This window comes from Canis lupus, chromosome 5 (genome assembly GCF_011100685.1).
Source record: "Canis lupus familiaris isolate Mischka breed German Shepherd chromosome 5, alternate assembly UU_Cfam_GSD_1.0, whole genome shotgun sequence".
NCBI lineage: Eukaryota > Metazoa > Chordata > Mammalia > Carnivora > Canidae > Canis > Canis lupus.
The window spans coordinates 28579445-28604419 of record NC_049226.1 but is presented as its reverse complement, the minus strand read 5'-3'; the positions used below and the strand labels follow the sequence as shown (position 1 = coordinate 28604419).

The window sequence follows — 24975 nt, the reverse complement described above, 5'->3', positions numbered from 1 at the left end:
TTAAAGGATTTCTTTGAATATTTCTTACAGGGCTGGTTTAGTGATCACAAATTCTTTTAGTTTCTCTTTGTCCTGGAAGCTTTTTATCTCTCCTTCTATCTTGAATGACATCATACCTGATTAAAGTATTCTTGGCTACATATTTTTTCACTTAGCACCTTGAATATATTATGTCAGTCCTTTCTGGCCTGCTGGGTTCTGTTGATAGGTTTGCTGCCAGTCCTAATGTTTCTACTCTTGTAGGTTATGCGGCTTTTGTCCTGAGCTGTCTTCAAGATTTTCTCTTTAACATTTGTAAGCTTCACTATTACATGTCAAGGTGTTGACGTATTTTTATTGATTTTGAGGGGGCATTCTCTGTGCTTCCTGCACTGTGTGTTTCCTTCCCCAGCTTAGGGAAGCTCTCTGCTATAATTTGCTCCAGTATATCTTCTGTCCCTCTCTCTCTCCTTCCTCATCTGAAATCCCAATTACTTTTAATATTGTTTTGTTTTATGGTATCACTTATCCCTCGAATTCTTCTCCCATGATCAGTAGTTGTGTATCTCTCTGTTTCTCAGCTTCTTTATTCTCCATCATTTTGCCTTCTACATTACTGATTCTTTTTTCTGCCTCATTCATCCTAGCAGTTAGAGCCTCCAATTTTTATTGCATCTCATTAATAGTCTTTTTGATTTTGATTTGATTTGATTTTAGTTCTTTTATTTCTCCAGAAAAGGATTTTCTAGTGTCTTCTATGCTCTTATCAAGCCCAGCTATTATCTTTATAATCATTATTCTGAACTTTAGTTCTGACATTTTATTTATATTCATACTGATTAGGCCTCTGGCAGTCAGTACTGCCTCTTGTTCGCTTTTCTGAGGTGAGTTTTTCCATCTTGTCATTCTTACAGAAAGTGATTGCTTTCTATTTGTAGAGTTGTAGCTATTCTTAGATTTCTGGCTGAGTTCACAGGTTTTCAGAATGATTTGATAGCTACCCAGCTGAATTCCTGGGACTAAATGAAACTAAGGTTTCCTGCTTCTCTGCCATCTTGGAGTCCTATCAATTTCTTTTTTTCTTTTTCTTTTCCCCCTTTTTCTAAAAAACATTTTAAACTGAATACTTTCCCCCCACACACACTATAACATCTCATTGCAACTTCTGGTATATGAAATAAATAGTGGCTACAAGGCTGTCTCCCAGTTTTGGAAACTACTATAAGCTTGAATCAAATGAAGTTTTCAGGTATTTCCAAAACTTGATCATGGATTATCATCATCACCCCCACAGGTGAACATCAGCACATCATTTTTCTTAGTAGAACAATAGTGTTTGGCAATTATGATTAATAACTAGAGTTATCAGATTGAAGAGGAAAGAGTCACTAAAAGTGGACCTGTGTTTAAAGTTCATGTAATAAACATTGAAATTGTAGATATTAAATACTCTTGGATATTTATTTGGTCATTCGGTATTTTCTTGGTCAAGTCACTGAATGTGGCTAATAATTATAACCCCCTTAGAGGGTTGTGTTGAAGTGTAGAGGTATCTATGTGAATAACATGCTTAGAACAGTGTCTGCCCCAGAATGTGTTGCAGACGGGCTTGCCGTTGTTACCCTTGTACTGACCTCATGGAGATCCTCACTCTTCAGGCCTGTAACAGTACTGGAGCTCCCCAACTCACCTCCCTGCCACCACATCCATCCCCTGAATGCCTGTTCTCCCCATGTCTACTGGGTAATCTTTATAAAATTCAAATCAGATTGTGTCACATGCCTGGTTAAAGTTTAATTTGGTCTTATTGCTTTCCAACTCCTTAGTATAAACTCTGAAAAAGCTTCCTGGTCTTGTCCTTACCTAATTAATAAACCCAATTTTCTCATGTCTCCCTTATTATTTGTCCTCCCTTTTCCTACTGTCTGTCTTTACCAGAGTGTGACTCTTACCTCTCAATACTTACCTCAGGCATTAATTCTACCAGAAAGCCTTCCCTGACTCTTGCCCTCATACACAGTTGGGATTTGGTGACCCTCGCACTGTGTTCAGTGAGCACACTTCTTGTCCTCAGAGAACTTACTGTATGGACTGCAGTGTCTCCTTTTTTGTCCATGTTCATACCTCGCACAGGCCGTTATCAATAGGGATTATGTTATCACTTCATGTCTAAAGCACCTAAGGAATGACTGCCACATAGCAGCTGTTAATACAAGTTTGCTGAATACCCATGAACTTGATTAATGCTTGAAGGAAGTGAACGACAGGCCCCTATGCTGCTCTGCTTCTGTGACATCTTTATGGAAAGGATAAGTAATAAAAAGAGGTTATATTTAGATTCAAACTTGGGCTCCAGATGTATAACATTTAGTTTTAAAAACCGGTAAATTAACTTGTTTCAAGCCTTAGTTTCTCCATTATTATAGTTTTATTTTATTTTGTTTAAGATTTTATTTATTTATTCATTAGAGACACAGAGAGAGAGAGAGGCAGAGACACAGGCAGAGGGAGAAGCAGGCTTCATGCACCGGGAGCCCGACGTGGGACTCGATCCCGGGTCTCTAGGATCATGCCCTGGGCCAAAGGCAGGTGCTAAACCTGCTGAGCCACCCAGGGATCCGTCCATTATTATAGTTTTAATCCCCAGTTCATGATTGTCTTGTGTTGAACCTCACATGGTGTAATGTATGTGAAGCACAAGAGAAGGGTAGAATCAGCAGTATGATGTGGACAACCGGACTCTGGAGTGAGGTTCCAGGGGCCACATCATGGGTGTGGCATTGCCTGCTCGGTGGTTCTGGGCAGGCTCTTCCTTCCCTGCATCCACTGTCTCCACTGTAATGTGGAAGTTAGAACAGTATTTGCTCCTAAGGATTATTGGTACCTCTACAGCACTCAGCACAGTTGGTGGCACAGCATCCAGTGAACATTAGCTTAAAATGTTCCTTCCAGTTCTTTCTGCCTTTGTCAAAATCCAACACAGCTTTCAAAACGTAATACCTTCTTCCTTTACTGACTTCCGTGATGAAATCATTCTTATATAAACTCAAACGACATATAACACATTCTTAAGTGAACTCTCCTTGACACACAGTATAGTTTTGTGTGTACGATGTAGTGGTTTCCAATTACATGCATTACAAAGTGATCACCAGGATAAATCTAGCTGCCCCCCATACAAAATTGTCACCAGGTTAGTAATTACATTCCTTATTCTGTACCTTGCATCGCCATGTCTTATATATTTTATAACTAAGATTGGACCATTTAATCCCCTTCCCCCATTTCAGCCACCCTCCACCTCCTATCCTCTGGCAACCATCAGTTCTCTGTTTAGGGGTCTGTTTCTGATTTCTAATGTTTGTTTTTTAGATTCTACATAAAGGTGAAATCATACGGTTGTCTTTCTCTGACTTACTTCACTTAGCATCATAGCCTCTAGGTTCACCCATAATGTCCCAAATAGCTTCATTCTTTTTTAGGGTAGAGTAATATTCGTGTGTGTGTGTGTGTGTGTGTGTTACAACTTCCTTATCCATTCATCTATCGATGGGCACTTAGGTTCCATATCTTGGTTATTGTAGATAATGATGCATTGAACATAGGAGTGCATACATATTGTGGAACTGTTGTTTTCATTTTCTGGTCAGACCAGATGTTTTCTGGAGCTGTGGTAGTACAGGGCACTTGCCCACTGTTGTCCCCTGGGGTTTCATGGGGGGGGAGGGGCTGCAGTCAGACCAGATGCCTACCCCTAGCCCACTGATGGGGCTGCAGTGGAACTGGTGTGTATGTGACTGTTGTCCCTCTCCCCAGGGTAGGAGCCACTTCACAGCCTCGCTGGCCCCCCTCAGTGCAGCTTGCACACAATGAGGCTTGTGATGCAGATTCCCTGGGGAGCACATGGGGAGGTGCAATGACATTAGCAACATAGGTGGAGAGTGTTCTTATTCCCACTGGTGTCAGAGTATGTGGGCTGCTCTGTGGAGGAGGGAGGTGGTGCCCACCAGCTCTTCTTTTCATGAGAAAGTTTCAGTATCCCCGCTTCTCCTGTGGATATCCTGAGAATCAGCCTTGTGCACAGTAACTGCTGAACTGGTGAACAGTAAGGGCTTTAACATCAATGGAATGGCTGTTTTCTACTGACACTGATATTGGTAACCATCAGTTACCTATTGCTACACAGTAAATTGCCTGAAAGCTTCAAGGAACAAAACAATAGAATTCATGGTGTCACTGTTTCTGTATGTCCAGAATCGTGGTATGATTTCAGCTATATAGGCTCAGGTCTCCTGCACCCTATGGTCAGGTGTTGTCTGGGGTCTGGGGCCACCATCATCACAGCGTCTAAGGGCACTAACAGCCTGGCCATCTGTAGGCCTCTGGTCCCTATGGACTGTTGATGTTGATGTCAGTTCCTTGCTCCACAGGCATCTTCATCCAGAAACTCTCAGCATGACACTTGCCCTTAGAGCTAGCACAGGGAAGGGAGAGTGAGAGGGCAAGCCAGCAGAAGCCACAGAAAGTGGCATCCCATCATTCTTAGTGTATTCTTTCATTAGAATCAAGTCACCAAAACCAGTTCTAACTCAAGGTGAGGAGACTTCATGAGGGCATGAATACCAAGTGGCAGGGAGGTTCCCTATACAGTAACATAACATTGTACGAAACACTGTGAAAAGAAGCTCTCTTTCTAAGACAGGACAGCATAACAATGAGAACCTGTGTCTGCTCCATGTGACACCAGCTGAGTGGGCTCAGTTTGGAGCTGGAGGATCTACTTGCAGTTTGGGTGGCAGGTTTGTGCTGATTGTTGGCTGGGAGCTCAGCAGGACAGATGGTTGGTCCTTGTGCAGACACCTCCAGTCAGTCTCTCTATACAGGCTACTTCACTTCCTTACAACATTAGATCTTGGTTCTGAGAGTAAACCACCCAAGAAACTGAAAATGAAAGCTGCTAATTTGTTATTCCTAGACCTGAAAACTGAATCTGATACAGCATCACTTATGCTTGATTCTATTCTAGTTGTCACCAACCTCTTACTCAAGTACAAGGGACATGGACCTCATCTCTCAATGGGAAGATACCAAACTCTGCATCAGTCATCTTGCCATATATCAAATTCCACCAAAACATACTGGATTAAAATGTTGTCTAAAAAAACTCATTTATTTTAAGTTTAGAAGCCTTAAATGTAGGTAGGGTTTGGTGGAGAAAGCTTGTTCACATGGCTAGGCTAGCAAGTTAATGTTAGCTGAGAGCTAGAAGCCTCCATCCATCTGCACATAGGCCTCTCCAAAAATTGGGCTTCAAAATATGGTGGATGGGTTCCAAGATCAAAAGTCTCAAAAGACAGGAAATACAATCAACAGATTTCTTATGGCCTGGTGCTAGAAACTGGTACAGCATCACTGCTACTGTATTCACAGGACCCTTCTTTACGAAGACAAGCACACACTTCTGGTCTCAGCAGGAAAAGCGTTGGAGACTCTGGGCTCATGTGTTAAAATCACCACCCCTGTCTTAGTTCAAAGCACTGCTCTGGCACTTTTGTGTCATATTCCTAAGAAGGTTTACTTTATGCATCTAAATGATTGAACCAGATGTTTTCTAAGGTGCTTATACACTCTAAATTTCCATTATCTTACAATTTTTGTTTTCCATGCCTTGTTGATATATTCTACACCATCATTTCTCAGCTATATAATCAGTGTTTGGGGGTATGAAATTGATGTTTTCTCCCTATTTTACTATACTTTAGAAGTTTGGATATTTATATAATATTTGGAAAATCCATCAAACTCTCAACAGAGAAGGTATAGTATGAGGATGAACTTATAGAATATTGTGCAATAAAGTACGTATTAATAGAGAATATCAGTTAATAGAAGGTCAGATATTTAAAATAACTATTTTAGAATAGTTTTATTTACTTAATTTAGAGTAAGTTTTTAAAAATTTCTTCTCTTTTTATTATACATGGTTTGGGGATGAAAATCCATTATACTTCTCTATGTAGAGTTTGAAGAAATTCTGTAGGAGCCAATAGTTTAAAAAAAAATTACCACTTATAAAATGAATTCATCAAATTTAATTTGATTTCTTTATGTACTAAGTATTGTTTTAAGAAAGCATGGTTTGCTACTTTGTATATACCAGTTTATATTTGTTTATTGTTTCAAAATTTTTTATTTTAAAAAATCTTATTTTTTTAAATTTCAAGTTTCATTTTAAATTTTAGTTAACATATATGGTAAATCTGGTTTCAGGTGTAGAATTTAGTGATTCATCACCTACACACAACACCCAGTGCCTCTCCATGCCCATCCCGCATATAGCCCACTCCCCACCCACCTCCCTCCAGCAATACTAGTTTGTTCCTTATCATTGAGTCTCTTATGCTTTGTTTTCTTCTTTTTTTCCCTCCTTCCCCTGTGTTCATCTGTTTTTCTTAAATCCCGCCTGAGTGAGATCATTTGGTATTTGTCTCTGACTTACCTATTTCCCTTTAGCATAGTACACTCTAGCTCTGTCCACCTCCTTGCAAATGGCAAGATTTCATTCTTTTTGATGCCTGAGTAGTATTCTATCATGTATATATACTGTATGTTCTTCAGTCAGTGGACATTTAGAACTACCCCACAACCCAGCAACTGCACTACTAGGTATTTACCTAAAGGATACAGAAATACTGATTTGAAGGGATACATGCACCTGATGTTTATAGCAGCATTACCCATAATAGCCAAATTATTAAAAAAAAAATCTCCTTTTAGAGAAACAGATTAATTCATTCTGTCATTTCTATTGTGATCAAAGAAAAACATACATATCTTAAAGAAATAAACGTCATGATACACATAAGGTGGATTATGCCAAAATGTTTTCCCCATCACATTAATGTTAAAAGGTCTCTTGTATAAATATTATATATGTAAACTTAATTTGGCTCCTTTTTAACTTGCAGTGTCCTCTTGCATGGCAGAGCAAGTGGGAAGGCCCAGAAGATCCCGTACAATACCTCAGAGGTCTCGTAGCTCGTGCCCTTGCCATCCAGGTAAGAGTAAATCATTTAGTGGTGGGCGTGTATGACTCTAGTGGTATAGACATGCATATTGAGATGGCTTCTTTGCTGGCATTCCGTGTAAATGCTATTGTACATAAAGTATCATGTATTCATTCTCTGTGTCATCAGTGTTGATAGAGCATTCTTTTAAAATACTTTTTTCTCACTGTGACACTTCATAACTTTTGAGAATTCAGAGAAGAATACACCTGTAATATATGTGGTCATCTGGTAACTGATAGTGATTCATAACTGTGACCAATTGACTTTAGAGCATGTCCTCCTCCCCATGGGGAACTCCTTTTTTCTATCTTTTCTTTTTACAAATCACCTTTTTTCAGAATGATCCAGCCAGGTAACTTGCAGGAAAAGTGAATGGAATAAGGAATGATAGTGATTTTTTTTTTTGGAGGATTAGCAAATGGTACTGGTTAGTCAGTGCACACATCGTACCTCTACTCCTGTGGTTTCACTCCCCTCTCCCTCTGCCAATTGCACCTACCTCACAAACAGCCTTCTTTATCACAATCATTGCAATCCTAGGAGTCTTTCTAGACCAACCCCTCTCCATCCATGCTCGTTTCAGCAGAGGACCTGCCTGCCCACAGCTTCAGCCTTGTCATCACTCATCACTGCTCTGCCTCTGAACCCCTGGAGCGTACATATCATTCTTTGACCATAAGCATGTTTCGTTCCCAATTTTTTCATGGGGTTATTAGACTTTCTAGACTCTTCCTGCTTAGAATTGTCCCAGTCTGTCTCTTTCCTGAACCTGCCTAACTCACCCTGGAATCCATGACACATAACATTAACCATTCTCTTTCCAGAATCTTCATTATCCTAACTCACTTTCCGTCATACTATATCCTTCCTAAAGACGGTTGAACTTGGGTCCATACACAAGTTGCTGAGCTCAGCTAGTGGCACCACATACTGAGGGTTCAGCATGGGAAGGGGCCTGGCACTGCCTTGTGTGCCACCATGGCTGTTTCAACTGTTCGTTCCTTTGCTGAAAGCCGTTCTGTCATCACCTCCTTTCCCCTAGCTGAAAACCTCCCATTTTATTTTATAGAGAAAATTCAGGCTATGAAACGTGACCCTTTGAGAAGTCTGACTCTTGTCTCCCACCCATATTTGTCTCAACCTCCCTCATTATCTTTGTTCTAATATGAAAGAAGTTGATCTTGTGGTGAAGGTATGTCTTTAGATATGCACTTGACTTCATGTGTTCTGAGCTCTGTAGACACTTCCTCCAGGGGTCCTTCCCTTACTCCTCTGTCTTCATCTCTCTCTCCCTTTGTAGTCTTCTGTGCCAGTCTACAAATGAGATCCGTGCCAGTCTACAAATGAGAACCCTATAAAGGGGCCAAGACTTGTCGGAATGTTTGTCTGGCTTCTTATATAACTAATCTCTGGATTGTGGGATTATTTTAGGAAAAATATTACTGGATCTGAAAATGACATTAAAATCAGCAGGTAGAGAAGAACCAGTCAAGGACTGTTTTTCTGCTGTCCATGTGCCAGGATATAATCAGCAAATGACAGAAGATGGAGGGAGGAGGATAGAGAGGGCAGAGAAGAAGGACTTCTGTCCTTCTAATATACAATAGTTTTATCATTTTTACCACCCCTGAGGAATATGTTCTTTTCAGTTATTTGTTTTCCTGTTTTAATTTTTTTCGTTGTTATAAGTGTACAGTGATGTACCTTTCTAAGGTAACGTTTAGTGTTTGGGATTCACTTTTCAGCTATTGGGTTTTCACAGGTGTCTTCTGTGTGTCCCAGGTAAGAGTCAGGAGCAGCATATGAATGTGGAGGAATGCTGTAGCCACACAGGTGGGGAAGGAAGGGGCGAGCACGTAGCAGTATTGCTGTGATCCTGTGTGACGATGGGAGTTTCAAGTTTTTTGAAAAGGTGTGATGATGCTGAGAGTGAGTTCAGCAGCTTGAGCTCAGTGCCATCCATACTTTAACATCCTAGAGCATTTCATTCTGAGGCATACCATCAGAGAGAACAGAACATGCTGCTGAGGGTGTCCTCTACAGTTCATTACAGAGATGTTATGCAAATCCTGGGGGCCTGGCTGGGCTAGGGGAAGTGTTCCTGGAGTGATTGATTCACTCAGTCATGGTGCTGTCCAGCAGCTACTTGAAGGCGGCTCTGAGTGAAGCATTGGAGTCACAGTGGTTACAACTGATGCAGTTCCTGCCTCATGGTTTACAAGCCTTACATTTGTGCGCTGTCGCATTTAACAGTTCTGCCTTGGTGCCCAACACTTTTCTGAGGTTGCTCAGTGTGGAATGGTAAACAGAATAGGCATATACTGTGTTCCAAGGAACGATCCTTACAGTTTCTCAGAAAGGATAGACAACAGAATAAACAACTGTGCAAGCCATAAAGGAAGTGGGTACCTCGGGGCAAACAGTAGGAGTCCCTACCCCACCGGGGGACCAGGAAGCTGAGGCCCCAAGCACAGCACAACGAGGACCCAGCAAGGAGGAGAGGGGTTCAGAGATGACATGGGAGGCAGGCAGGACCAAATCACGAGACTTTATTGAAGAATTATATTTGATCCTTGGCGACCCATCACAGAATGTGAGGAAGGGAAATGAGATTATTTTGGAGGTTAAGCTTGCAAGGTGAGTCTTAGTCTGCTGGGTCACAGAAGGTTACTGCCGACCAAACTTGGATTGCCATGTGTCAGTGGCAGGCTTTCATGCTTATGTTGTTAGGAATGAGTTCCTGCTTAGGTTCTGTGTCTCTTGTTTTAAAATTTATAGTGACTGCGTGAACTCCACCGAGAAATTTTTTTTTTTTTTTTTTGGCCTAACTGAAACTATTGGCTGATATATACCACCATATTTGCCACCCTTCCTACTTATGTTAGAATCTTGTATCAACTTCTAGCAACTTGGAAGTCTGGGGAGATCTAAGCAATATCTGGAATTAATAAATACCAGTTAGCATGTTATATAAACTTCTCCTTAAGGGTTTTCAGGAAGTAAAGATAACTAAATAAGCAACACCAATCTAAACTATTTTTTGGGATGCCTGGGTGGCTCAGCAGCTGAGTGTCTGCTTGAGCTCAGGGTGTGATTCTAGTCCCACATCAGGCTTCCCCTGCATGGAGCCTGCTTCTCTCTCTGCCTATGACTCTGCCTCTCTCTGTGTGTATCTCATGAATAAATAAATAATATCTTTAAAAAAATAACTGTTTTTTTAAAGATTATTTATTTATTTGAGGGAGAGACAGTGTGCAAGGGAGGGGGCAGACGGAGAGGAAGAAAGAATCTGAAGCAGTCTTTTTTTTTTTTTTTTGATTTTTTTTTTAATTTTATGATAGTCACAGAGAGAGAGAGAGAGAGAGAGAAGCTGAGACACAGGCAGAGGGAGAAGCAGGCTCCATGCACCGGGAGCCCGATGTGGGATTCGATCCCGGGTCTCCAGGATCGTGCCCTGGGCCAAAGGCAGGTGCCAAACCGCTGCGCCACCCAGGGATCCCCTGAAGCAGTCTTTGATGGTAGCCCGACATGGGGCCCCATCCCATGGCCGGCAGATCATGACCTGAGTTGAAACCAGAGTCAGTCATTCAACCAACTGAGCCACTCAGGTGTCCCCCAAACAACTACCTATCTAAACAACTAAACTACCAGAGAAAATAGACAGTGCAACCTAGAATCATTCAGCGCCACCTCCTGCCTCCACTCTGATCCTCCTGCCGTGGCCTGAATTCATTCTGGATGAGGCCTAAGTGGGCACTGTGTTAGATTGCCAGTGTGTTCCTTCTATCAGCAGGTGCTATTGCATTGGGTTCTTTCCAATCCTTCCCGCCAGCAGTGCCAAAAGCAGATTTCTCCCTCATCTAGGTATCACTCCCTACGCTTCCCTCCCTCTTGTGTCTTCCTGAGAGTCTCTTTAGAGGCTGTTTATATCTTTTGTTTGGATGAATATTCAGGCACAGTTTCTAGCGTGTCTTGCTACAATGCTTCTTGTTACCTTAGCCACGCATATTGCTTCTTTAATTTGTTACTAGACAGATTCTTCACTGAAAAAAATCTGTGAGCCTCTAGCTCCTTCTCTTCCCTCTTTGACCTTGACTGTTCTCTAAGGACTCAGACTGGCATTTCTGGATCTAGGAGTGTGTCTCAGGACACCCTTTCTGGGTTTATCTAAATAGCTTCTGTCATTTCCTTAGCTGTAAAATGTACAATTTACCTAAATCTAGCTTCAGATCACTTTTCTCAGTGCACCACTTTATATATTCAGACTTTTTAAATGATCTAATGAAGGATGGAAAGAGAAAACAAACATTTATAAGAACTGAGCTTATTCTGAAAACAAGACATGTATGTGCTTTACATGAAATCTAGTAATATTTACAACACATGAGATGAGTATTATTTCCATCTTTAAAGATGGGAAAAATAAAACCCCAGTTTCAAGAGTTAAACAGTTTATAGAAATTACATGGTAAATGAGAGATTTTAACTAAAGTCCCCTTTCTTAAATAACATGCCAGTTTTGGGGATGCCTGGGTGGCTCAGCAGTTGGGCACCTGCCTTCGGTTCAGGTAATGATCCTGGGATCAGGGATCGAGTTCTGCATCAGGCTCCCTGCGAGGAGCCTGCTTCTCCTTCTGCCTGTCTGTCTGTCTGTCTGTCTCTCTCTCTCTCTCTCTGAGTCTGTGGCTTTCATGAATAAATAAATAAATCTTTTTAAAAATTCCAGTTTTTGATCATTCCATAAACTATCAGTAACATTTAAAAAAGATTGTCACTCTCCCCGAAACATCTTATGTTGGCCTCTATCCATACGATCATTCCCATAAAAGTCAATGACAGCTCCATCCTTCCTGAGACAGAGGCTGAAAGTCTTGGGATCACTGTTAACTCCTTACCTCTCCTCGTGTGCGCCCATCCTACCAGAAACATGATCCTGCTTCTACATTCAGAACACATCCAGAAACACCATTTCACCTGCTACTCCCTTGACTGGTGTCATTAATGCAGCCACCACCTAACTAGTACTGCTGCTGCCTTGGTCCTCTTGTGGTTCTTAACCAAGCAGTCTGAATACTCCGGTTCAAGCATTGGTCAGATTATACCACTCCTCTATTGGAAAAACTCTCATGATCTCTTATCTCATCTGGAGTAACAGGTGAAGGTCAGGCTGATCACCTCTGTGCCTTCCCCATTTTCTTGCCCCCTCACTTGGTCTGCTCCAGCCACTCTAGCCTCCTGGCTGTTCAGCAAACAGACTCACCACCCAGGGGCTTTATTCTTGCTCTTTCCTATGCCCAGGGTGCTGCCCTCCAGATTCCTGCACAGGAATCATCTCCTGTCTTTCAGGCATTTGCTGCAATGTCATCTCAGCGGGGCCTTCCTTGGCCATGCTGTTTAAGGTTGCAGTCCTCCTCCTGTCCTCCTTTTTCTCCAGAGCCTATATCCCCAGGTAGTAGTCTACAGATTTCACTGAATTAATTTACTTTACATTCCTCACTAAATGGAGGCTTCATAAGGACAGAGATTTTTCTCTGTTTACTGCTCTGTCCAAGCATGTAGAACAGTGGCTTGCACAGTATCTGATGAATAAATTTATGATTCCATCACTTTTAGGGTTGTTCTCAAGCAAACTGAAATAATTATCTTTCATGTTTCCTAATCATTGTGATTTACCTCCCAATGTGTATTCTGTAGCATCTGTGACATACTTAGGAGATTTAATTTCTATCTAAATCTTCCCAGGGATGCTGGAGCGTCTGCCTTTGGCTCAGGTCATGATTCTGGGGTCCTGGGAACGAGTCCCACATCAGGGTCCTTGCATGGAGCCTGCTTCTCCCTCTGCCTATGTCTCTGCCTCTCTCTCTCTGTGTCTCTCATGAATAAATAAATAAAATCTAAAGAAAAAATAAATCTGCCCAATAGATTGAATAGTCTACGTTTTTACTCTATGATCTAACATTTGAAGACCTGTTTTCTCTTGAGATCTTAAACGTTAGAAGTAATATTATTGAAATTGTCTTTTTAATTTTCATTTACTTTCCAAGGTATCTTACTCTATTCTGGAAGGTTCTACAGTACTTTGCATTCCTAGTAAAGAAAAGTCTTTATTTTCCTAAGTCCTTTTAGTAAGTCTCACAGTCCTCAGTGCAGTGTTTTACACATAGTAGACACAGTAAAATTATTCACAGGAAGACATAAAATTGAAAAGCAGTCTATATGAGGCCTAAAACCTCTGTATCCCTATTTTATATACTATACTCAGCCAAAAGAGGTATCTTATGGATCTTTTTAATTCATATGTATTCCTCATTCATTCTTCAAGGAGCTTCTGTTTTGTGCCCCCACTATTATAAGTGCTGGAAATACACAGTAATGAAGAAATCATGAATTCCTCTCAATAGGAATCTCTCCATTTAGTGAAGGAAACAGATAATAAGTAAATAGATTAATAATACAATTTCATGAAAAAATACATCTTGGCCAAAATCCTGCGATTTAAGATTAACATACAGCCAAACTTTAAACTGTGTTGTCAGTATCACAGGACAAACTTAGAGTACATAACCAGAATAGTAGCCAGTAAAGTGGAGCTATTGTACAGCAGTAGTATTACAAGATTTTAGGAGTTAAATTTTGTACAGGGACAGTAATTTCTCAATACTATCAGCTAATAATTGTGCCTGTGGCCCGCTGTCCTGCACATTCGGAATACTAAGTGGTCTGTGATGATGTGCAGTTTATGGAAGCAAGCCCATAAACCATGCTATTTGTTCTGCTCACAGAAGATAAATCTTGGCTCTAGAAATGTGACAATATAGCAACGTAATTGGCTTTTGAGATAACAAAATCTTCCCTGAATTTTCATCTGCATCTTGCTTTTATCACATGCATACCAATTTTGGCAGCAGCTGGGGTGGCATAGTAAGCAGGGAGCATGCAGAGAATGTTCAGGCCTCTGGAGGCAGCAGCAGATCCCCACAGGTGCCCTCTGGGCAGGTGCCCTCCAAGCAGGTGCAGGCAAGGATGATCTGTTGTTGTGGCTCCATGGGTGCACACAGCCTCCTCCCCCCAGGGCAGGCCTCTGCTGTGAGCCCTGATGGTTGGGCACCAAGGAGACACCACTGGCTGTGGTCTGTGCCCCACAGCCCTGTGCTGGGTGGGAGCAGTGCGTGTATCCAGGGCGGTGGACCCTGACCAACCCCCCTACCCACCCCCTGCAGCAGGGGATAGTGGACCTGAACACTCCCCCTCCCCACCTGTTCCCTGGGCAGTGAACCCTGACCGCCGGGCCGTCCTCTCCTAGAACCGTCCAGGCCTGAGACTGAAGGGAACTGCAGTAGCACAGGTGTTTACCTAGCACCACACACAGAGGGGAGCTGCCTGTGCCCAGGGTGCGTGTGGAGGTCTCCAAGGTCTCCCCTCCCCGCAGTGCTCATTGTCACTCCCTTCAGCACCCACCCTGGCTTCCTCCCTGAAGCCTTGTTCCCATCTCATCCTCTGGGAGTATCTGCTGGGGGAGGGGGTGAAGGGACTGGGACACAGCCATGCAAATGGTGTTATAATGAGATCAGGCCAGCCCAGCAGCCCTGCACATGCTTCCAGAAGGCCAGGCCCTGTGGCTACATGTGCAGTGGGTCTCCTTTCCAGGCCTCAGGCCTCTGCCTGCCCCCAGCTCTGTGGGCCAGCTGCCTCTTCTAGCAAATGTGAATATACCAGAGAGAAAACTCTGGGCAGAGGAACCAACACATGCAGAATCCGAGAGATGAATGGGCTTTGCTTCCTTACAGGATAGAAAAACAAAGTGAGGGTAGCTGGAGCATGTTTATCGAGTCCTGAGACTACACCTGGGCACCTGCATGGAGGGCCCACAGGCTTTCTCTTTGAGGTTGCTGCGAGCTTCACAGTATCTTCTTTAAATTTCATTATTTTTAATGCATGTATCAAAAATATTTGATTTAACTGTTCACGGAGGCCCAACAATGACATTTTGTTATCAGCAGAGAACTATTTTATCCAGTCTTTACCCTCAATTCATCCATCTAAAGAATAACAATTGCCTTGATTTCAACCACATAATCAGTGAGCCAGGAGCGTTATTCATAAATGAAGTCACACTAAATTTTATGTTTATCAAATGTTCCTCATGTGTGGTAATTATTATGTTTAGAAATTATTTATGGTCATTATTATCACATATGACTAGAATATTTGTCATTAAAAATAATCTTACGAAAGCATGATTAAGGTACAAAATAAATTTTCTGATCTTTCACTTAAAACACTGCTTTCGCATTTCATCTAAAAACAAATTGAAGGGGCTCCTGGGTGGCTCTGTCAGTTGAGCATCTGCCTCTTGATTTTCTCTCAGGTCATGATCTCAGGGTGGGGGGATTGAGCCCCATGTCCAGCTCTGTACTGGGTGTGGAGCCTGCTTAGGATTGTCTCTCCCTCTCTGTCTACCTACCACCCTCCCCCTCTGCATGCATAGGTATGTTCACTCTCAAGTAAATAAATAAAATCTTTAAAAAAATTAAAAACAAATTGAAGCTGTAGTTTTACTTATTCTATTTTGGTCAGCCTGGAACCCTAAAATTTTCTCCTACAGGATATGGCAACTTACAAGCTCATTTTTTCCCTAAATAGTACATTATTAAGTAGCAGTTTTACAAACATACATAGTTTCAAAGTAATTAACAAAATATTGTCAGATTGGATGGAGTAAAATTCAAATATGTTGGCTATAAGATATCAAGGCATTGCCCTTTATATGTAAAAACACAAAAAGATCGAAAGTAAAACAATGGAAAAAAAAAAAGTAAAATGATGGAAAAGCTATACCATGCTAACGCTAATAAAAAAACAAAACAAAAAAAAACCCAAAACAGCAACAAAAACATGTAGCTATCTTAATATCAGGTAGAACAACTTTTACAGCAAATAATATAACAGGAGATAATGAAGCTTGTTTTATAATAATATAATCATTGAATTGTCAAAAGAACATAACAATGCTAAGTATTCCACTTGTAATAGAGTTTCAAAATACATGCAACAAAAACTGATAAAACTGCAAGGGGAAATAGGTAAATCCTTAATAAAAGTTGGAGATTTCAAAAAATCCCTCTCAGTAATTGAATAAGTAGGCAAAGAATAAGTTAGGTTATCAAAGACTTGAATAATATTTAATTACTATCTGTGGAATGGTAATGGTATTATATCCAGCAACAGTGGAATATACAGTCTTTTATATTTACCAAGGCAGATTATAGACAGATCAACTCTGAGTAATCTACAAGAATTGAAGCCACACAAAGTATTCTCTCTGGCTATGTAGTGATTTGACAAGCTTATATATTATGCTGTATCCCCAATAGCATGACACTGCCTGTCCTGCATCCTTATTACAATATGATGGACTGTGTTCCTTAAGCTGTGCCTTTTGCTCCCATGACCTACTCACTCCATAACTGGAAGCCTGACCTTCCTCTCCCCTTCGCCTATTTTACTTAACCTCTACCCCTATCCTCTGGCATCCATCAGTTTTATGTATTTGTAGGTCTGATTCTGCATTTTGCTTGTTTATTCATGTGTTTGTTTTCTTTAGATTTGACTTCTGAGCAGAATCCTATGGTATTTGACTTTCTCATTCTGACCTATTTCATTTAGCATAATACCCTCTAGGTCCATCCATGCTGTCTCAAATGACACATTCTCCTCCTCTTTGTGGCTGTGTGATATCCCATTGTGTATGTATCTATCTTCCTTATCCATTCATTTATCAGAGGACACTTAGGTTGCTCCCAGTCTTGGCTACCGTAAATAATGCTGCAGTAAACACTGGGGTGTATGTATCTTTTCAAAATAGTGTTTTCATTTTCTTTGGGTAAATACCCAGTAGTGGAGTTACTGGATTATATTGTCTTTCTTTTTTCTTTTCCTTTCCTTTCTTTTCCTTCCTTTTTCTTTTCCTTCCTCTTTCTTTTCCTTCCTCTTTCATTTCTTTTCCTTTCTTTTCTCCTTTCCTTTTCTTTTTCTTTTTCTTTCTTTTTCTTTTTTTTTCTTTTTCTTTTTCTTTTTCTTTTTCTTTTTCTTTTTCTTTTTCTTTTTCTTTTTCTTTTTCTTCTTTCTTCTTTCTTCTTTCTTCTTTCTTTCTCCTGCAAGAGGGGGTGCAGAGGAGGAGGGAAAATCTTAAGGAGGCTCCACGCTTAGCAAGGAGCCCTACTCGGGGTTCACTCCTACAACCCTAGGATTATGACCTGAGCCAAAATCAAGAGTCGGATGTTTGACCAACTGAGCCACCCAGGTGCCTCTGGATCATGTGGTTATTTCTATTTTTTATTTTCTGGGGAACCTCCACACTGTCTTTCACAGTGACTGCACCAATTTGCATTCCCACCAACAGTGCACAAGGGTTCCTTTTTCTCTTCATCCTTGCCAACACTTTGGCCATTTTGATTTTACCCATTCTGACAGGTATGAGGTAGGATCTTACTGTAGTTTTTATTTGCATTTCCCTGATGATAACTGATGTTGAGCACCTTTTCATGTGTCTCTTGGCCATCTGTAGGTATTCTTTGGAAAAATGCGTATTCACATCTTCTGACCATTTGTAAATTGGATTATTCATTTTTTGTTGAATTGTATAAGTTATTTATGTATCAGCCCCTTATCAGGTATATCATTTGCAAATATTGTTTACCAGTCAGTAGGTTGCCTTTTTGTTTTGTTGATGTTTTCCTTTGCTGTGTAAACCTTTTTATTTTGATGCAGTTCTATAGTTTATTTTCCTTACCTCAGAAGACATATCTAGAAAAATGTTGCTATGGTGATGTCAGAGAAATTGCTACCTTTGTTCTCTGCTAGGAGTTTTATTGTGTCAGGTCTCACATTTAGATCTTTAATCCATTTTGAGTTTATTTTTGTATATAGTTTTAGAAAGTGTTCCAGTTTTATTCTTTTATATGTAGCTGGCCAGTTTCCCTAGAACCATTTATTGAAAAGACTGTCTTTCCCTGTTGTATATTCTTGTGATTGCCTAAAATATTTATTTGCCTTAAACACTTTTTCCAAGAAAACAGTACATCAAAACAAAGTAAAATGGCATCAGCTTGTTAATGCATTTTATGTTAATTGCTATTACATGTTAGATATTTGTTTATAGGCTGTAGGTGAGACCCAACCTAATATATTTTCGTAGGTTTTCTTCAATATTTTTATAGATTCAAATAATGTTTTTACACAATTAGGTTCATATTATGTATATATTTTTACATTCTGGTAACTATGTTAGGTCATGAATATTTTTAATGTCATTAAGTTTTTTTCAAATACCTGTTTTTATTGTTATATAATTTTTTATTGTATTTATTTACCATAATTTAATTATCTAACTTCAGTTATGTTTATTATCCTTATAATTTAATATTCTAAATAATTTTAAATTAGCAAGCCATGTATAATAATCTCTTTATTGTTTTTTTTAATTGACATTCTGAGAAAAGGAATCACTGAATAAAATGGCTTGAATATTTTTAAAGATTTGGCACATTTCATCAAGTTGCTTTATAGAAATACTGTGTCAGTATACACTCCTACCAAAGTTTTCCACATATTTAACACTACCAAAACTTGAGATTATCATTTCATATTCTGCTATTCTGTTGGACTAAAAACATCCTAAAGTGTTGAAATTTACATAAGGAGGGTCTTATCTTTCATGTTTCAAAAAGTAGATAAACAGTCTACAATTCTGTTAATGTTATTATTTTCATATATGTGGAAAATATATTTCCAAGTTTAGTTTGTGTTTTTTACTTTTATTATATTTTTATATATACAAAATTTTATATGCTATAACTTATATTTTTTCCTTTAAAAAAACTCATTCTATAATCAGATGCAATCTTCTTTACCATCTAAAGATTATTTTCTTTTCTTTCCCATTAATCTGTAGAATAATATTGTACTCTGAATGCTTTGGGGCATAATTTTAGTTTAGAATATGAGTTAAAGAGTTAACTTTTTTTCTCAAATACTAAACTATTTTTCCCCAACACCATTTATTGTCACCATACAAAGTCATTGCAATATTATTGATATTCCCTGAGCTGTAAAATACACACCCATGAGTTAATTATAACTCTAAGAGTATATCTCTTAAACATCTTTACCTGTGTTGCCCATCCTCCATAATCTCCTCAGAAATTTCTTTCCTATATCTGTTTTGTTTGTTTGTTTTGTATTTTAGATTTCACATAGAAGTAAGATTGTGTTGTATATGTCTTTGTCTGTCTGACTTATTTACCATAATACCATCTAGGTCCACCATTGGTCTGCAAATGGCAAGATTTTGTTGTTTTTTATTGGCTGAGTCATAAGTCATTGTATATATACTAAATCTTCTTTATCCATTCATGTATTGAAGGATACTTAGGCTGCTTTGGTATCATGGCCACTATAAATAGTGCAGCAATGAACATAGGGATAAATATATCTCTTCAAATTGGTATTTTCATTTTACTTGAGTAAATATCCAGAGATGGAGTTGGTGGATCTTATGGTATTTCTATTTTTAATTTATTGAAGAATCTCTATACTATTTTCCATAGTGGTTGTACCAGTTTGCATTCCCACCAACAGTGCACGAGGGTTTTATTTTCTCCATATTCTCACTAGTACTTCTAACTTTTTGTCTTTTTGATGTTAGCCATCCTGACAGGTATGAAGTGGGATCTCATCATGGTTTTGACTTCCATTTCCCCAATGATTAGTGATACTGAGCATCTCTTCATGTGTGTGCACATCTTCTTTGGAGATAAAAAGTCTATTCGAGTTCTCTGCCCATTTCTTAACCTGTTTCTTTTTTTTGGATTAAGTTATATATATATTTTTTATTGGAGTTCAATTTTCCAAAATATAGCATAACACCCAGTGCTCATCCCATCAAGTGCCCCCCTCAGTGCCTGTCACCCAGTCACCCCCACCCCCAGCCCACCTCCCTTTCCACCACCCCTTGTTCGTTTCCCAGAGTTAGGAGTCTCTCCTGTTCTGTCTCCCTCTCTGATATTTCCCACTCATTTTCTTTCCTTTCCCCTTTAGTACCTTTCACTTATTTTTTATATTCCCAAAATGAATGAGACCATATAATGTTTCTTCTTCTCTGATTGACTTATTTCACTCAGCATAATACCCTCCAGTTCCATCCATGTCAAAATGGTGGGTATTTGTCGTTTCTAATGGCTGAGTTCCATTGTGTGTGTGTGTGTGTGTGTGTGTGTGTGTATGTGTATGTGTATATATATATACATATATATATATATATACACACATACACACATATACCACATCTTCTTTATCCATTCATCTTTCAGTGGACACCGAGGCTCTTTCCACAATGTGGCTATTGTGGACATTGCTGCTATAAACATTGGGGTGAGAGGAGGGGCAAGATGGTGGAAGAGTAGGGTCCCCAAGTCAGCTGTCCCCACCAAATTACCTAGATAAGCTTCAAATTATCCTGAAAATCTACGAATTCGGCCTGAGATTTAAAGAGAGAATAGCTGGAATGCTACAGTGAGAAGAGTTCGCGCTTCTACCAAGGTAGGAAGACGGGGAAAAAGAAATAAACAAAAGGCATCCAAGGGGGAGGGGCCCCGCGAGGAGCCGGGCTAAGGCCGGGGCGAGTGTCCCCAGGACAGGAGAGCCCCGGCCCGGAGAAGCAGGAGCTGCACCAATCTTCCTGGCGGAAAGGGGCTCGCAGGGAGTTGGAGCAGGACCCCAGGAGGGCCAGGGATGCCCTCAGGCTTCCAGGGACACTAAGAGCAACTGGACACCTGGGAGAGTGCGCAGAGCTCCCTAAGGGCTGCAGCGCACGCGGGACCCGGGAGAAGCTCTGAGGGGCTCGGGCTGTGGCTCCGCGGAGAGGGCTGTGCGGCCAGGAGCGCGAATCCAACAGCGCAGGCCCCGGGAGCACAGGGCGCCGGGACACAGCCCAGGATCCGGCCTCCCCCCGGGACAATCAGAGGCCGGGAGGGCCCAGGACAGCAAGGACACTCCTGCCCCGAGCTGAGCAGATCAGCGGCCTCGCCCAGAGCCTCCAGGCCCTGCAGACCGAGAGCTCTGGAGTTACTGCGGAGGCTGACTCCAGGGCTCCAGAGCTGGCCCCGCCACTGGGGCTGTTCCTCCTGGGGCCTCACGGGGTAAACAACCCCGACTGAGCCCTGCACCAGGCAGGGGGCAGAGCAGCTCCCTCAAGTGCTCACACCTGAAAATCAGCACAACAGGCCCCTCCCCCAGAAGACCAGCTAGACGGACAAGTTCCAGAGGAAGTCAACGGACTTAAAGCATACAGAATCAGAAGATACTCCCCTGTGGTTTTTGTTTGTTTTTTGTTTTTTTGTTTTTTTTTTTTTTTTTTTTTTGTTTTTTTTTGTTTTTTGTTTTTTTTTTTTTTGCTTTTTGGTTTGCTTCCCCCACCCCCTTTTTTTTCCTTTCTTTCTTCTTCTTTCTCTTTTTCTTCTCTTTTTTTTCCTTTTTTTCTTCCTTTTTTCTTTTTTCTTTTTCTCTTTTCTTTCCTTCTTTCCTCTTTCCTTCTCCTTTTCCCAATACAACTTGTTTTTGGCCATTCTGCACTGAGCAAAATCACTAGAAGGAAAACCTCACCTCAAGAGAAAGAATCAGAAACAGTCCTCTCTCCCACAGAGTTACAAAATCTGGATTACAATTCAATGTCAGAAAGCCAATTCAGAAGCACTATTATACAGCTACTGGTGGCTCTAGAAAAAAGCATAAAGGACTCAAGAGACTTCATGACTGCAGAACTTAGATCCAATCAGGCAGAAATTAAAAATCAATTGAATGAGATGCAATCCAAACTAGAAGTCCTAACGACGAGGGTTAACGAGGTGGAAGAACGGGTGAGTGACATAGAAGACAAATTGACGGCAAAGAGGGAAACTGAGGAAAAAAGAGACAGTTAAAAGACCATGAAGACAGATTAAGGGAAATAAACGACAGCCTGAGGAAGAAAAACCTACGTTTAATTGGGGTTCCTGAGGGCACCAAAAGGGACAGAGGGCCAGAATATGTATTTGAACAAATCCTACCTGAAAACTTTCCTAATCTGTGAAGGGAAACAGGCATTCAGATCCAGGAAATAGAGAGATCCCCCCCCTAAAATTAATAAAAACCGTTCAACACCTCAACATTTAATAGTGAAGCTTGCAAATTCCAAAGATAAAGAGAAGATCCTTAAAGCAGCAAGAGACAAGAAATCCCTGACTTTTATGGGGAGGAGTATTAGGGTAACAGCAGACCTCTCCACAGAGACCTGGCAGGCCAGAAAGGGCTGGCAGGATATATTCAGGGTCCTAAATGAGAAGAACATGCAACCAAGAATCCTTTATCCAGCAAGGCTCTCATTCAAAATGGAAGGAGAGATAAAGAGCTTCCAAGACAGTCAGGAACTGAAAGAATATGTGACCTCCAAACCAACTCCGAAAGAAATTTTAAGGGGGACTCTTAAAATTCCCCTTTAAGAAGAAGTTCAGTGGAACAATCCACAAAAACAAGGACTGAATAGATACCATGATGACACTAAACTCATATCTGTCAATAGTAACTATGAACGTGAACGGGCTTAATGGCCCCATCAAAAGGCACAGGGTTTCAGACTGGATAAAAAAGCAGGACCCATCTATTTTCTGTCTCCAAGAGACTCATTTTAGACAGAAGGACACCTACAGCCTGAAAATAAAGGTTGGAGAACCATTTACCATTCGAATGGTCCTCAAAAGAAAGCAGGGGTAGCCATCCTTATATCAGATAAACTAAAATTTGCCCCGAATGTGGGAGCTGCCAAAGATATCAATCAATTAATAACCAAAGTGAAGAAATACTTAGATAATAATACACTTATACTTGGTGACTTCAATCTAGCTCTTTCTATACTCGATAGGTCTTCTAAGCACAACATCTTCAAAGAAACCTGAGCTTTAAATGATACACTGGACCAGATGGATTTCACAGATATCTACAGAACTTTACATCCAAACTCAACTGAATACACATTCTTCTCAAGCGCACATGGAACTTTCTCCAGAATAGACCACATACTGGGTCACATATCGGGTCTGAACTGATACCAAAAGATTAGGATCATCCCCTGCATATTCTCAGACCATAATGCTTTGAAATTAGAACTAAGTTAGAACAAGAAGTTTGGAAGGACCTCAAACACGTGGAGGTTAAGGACCATCCTGCTAAAAGATGAAAGGGTCAACCCGGAAATTAATGAAGAAGTAAAAAGATTCATGGAAACTAATGAGAATGAAGATACAACCGTTCAAAATCTTTGGGATAGAGCAAAAGCAGCCCAGAGGGGGAAATACATCACAATACAAGCATCCATTCAAAAACTGGAAAGAACTCAAATACAAAAGCTAACCTTGCACCTAAAGGAGCTAGAGAAAAAACAGCAAATAGATACTACACCCAGCAGAAGAAGAGAGTTAATAAAGATTCGAGCAGAACTCAACGAAATTGAGACCAGAAGAACTGTGGAACTGATCAACAGAACCAGGAGTTGGTTCTTTGAAAGAATTAATAAGATAGATAAACCATCATCCAGCCTCATTAAAAAGAAGGGAGAGAAGACTCAAATTAATAAAATCATGAATGAGAAAGGAGAGATCACCACTAATACCAAGGAAATACAAGCGATTTTAAAAACATATTATGAACTGCTATACGCCAATAAATAAGGCAATCTAGAAGAAATGGACACATTTCTGGAAAGCCACAAACTACCAAAACTGGAACAGGAAGAAATAGAAAACCTGAACAGGCCAATAACCAGGGAGGAAATTGAAGCAGTCATCAAAAACCTCCCAAAACACAAAAGTCCAGGGCCAGATGGCTTCCCTGGGGAATTCTATCAAACATTTAAAGAAGAAATCATACCTATTCTCAAAGCTGTTTGGAAAGATAGAAAGAGATGGAGTACTTCCAAATTCGTTCCATGAGGCCAGCATCACCTTAATTCCAAAACCAGACAAAGACCCCACCACAAAGGAGAATTATAGACCTATGTCCCTGATGAACATGGATGCAAAAATTCTCAACAAGATACTAGCCAATAGGATCCAACAGTACATTAAGAAAATTATTCACCATGACCAAGTGGGATTTCTACCTGGGACACAAGGCTGGTTCAACACTCGTAAAACAATCAATGTGATTCATCATATCAGCAAGAGAAAAACCAAGAACCATATGATCCTCTCATTAGATTCAGATTTCACACAGTTTTCCAGAGTGGCTGTACCAGTTCAAATTCCTACCAACAGTGCAAGAGGGTTCCCCTTTCTCCACATCCTCTCCCACATTTGTTGTACCCTGGCTTGTTAATTTTCCCCATTCTCACTGGTGTGAGGTGATATCTCATTGTGGTTTTGATTTGTATTTCCCTGATGGCCAGTGATACGGAGCATTTTCAGATGCGGTGATATGGAGCAACAAGCATGTGCTTGTTGGCCATGTCTATGTCTTCCTCTGTGAGATTTCTGTTCATGTCTTTTGCCCATTTCATGATTGGATTATTTGTTTCTTTGGTGTTGAGTTTAATAAGTTCTTTATAGATCTTGGAAACTAGCCCTTTATCTGATAGGTCATTTGCAAATATCTTTCTTCTCCCATTCTGTAGGTTGTCTTTTAGTTTTGTTGACAGTATACTTTGCTGTGCAAAAGCTTCTTATCTTGATGAAGTCCCAATAATTCATTTTTGCTTTTGTTTCTTTTGCGTTCGTGGATGTATCTTGCAAGAACTTAGTGTGGCTGAGTTCAAAAAGGGTGTTGCCTGTGTTCTCCTCTAGGATTTTGATGGAATCTTGTCTCACATTTAGATCTTTTATCCATTTTGAGTTTATCT

General features: G+C 40.4%; 1 protein-coding gene across 5 annotated transcripts in view; it reads left to right on the top strand.

The window, feature by feature from the left end:
• Positions 1-24975, top strand: part of DYNC2H1 (dynein cytoplasmic 2 heavy chain 1) — a 339419-nt gene that overhangs the window by 263812 nt on the left and 50632 nt on the right. For all 5 annotated transcript variants that reach the window (XR_005359403.1, XM_038536341.1, XM_038536343.1 and 2 more), the window contains one exon: positions 6948-7037. Coding sequence is in view for 4 of the 5 variants with exons in the window: in XM_038536341.1 (XP_038392269.1) it covers positions 6948-7037 (90 nt within the window). In the remaining variant the exon portion in view is untranslated. The remainder of the gene's footprint in view (positions 1-6947; positions 7038-24975) is intronic.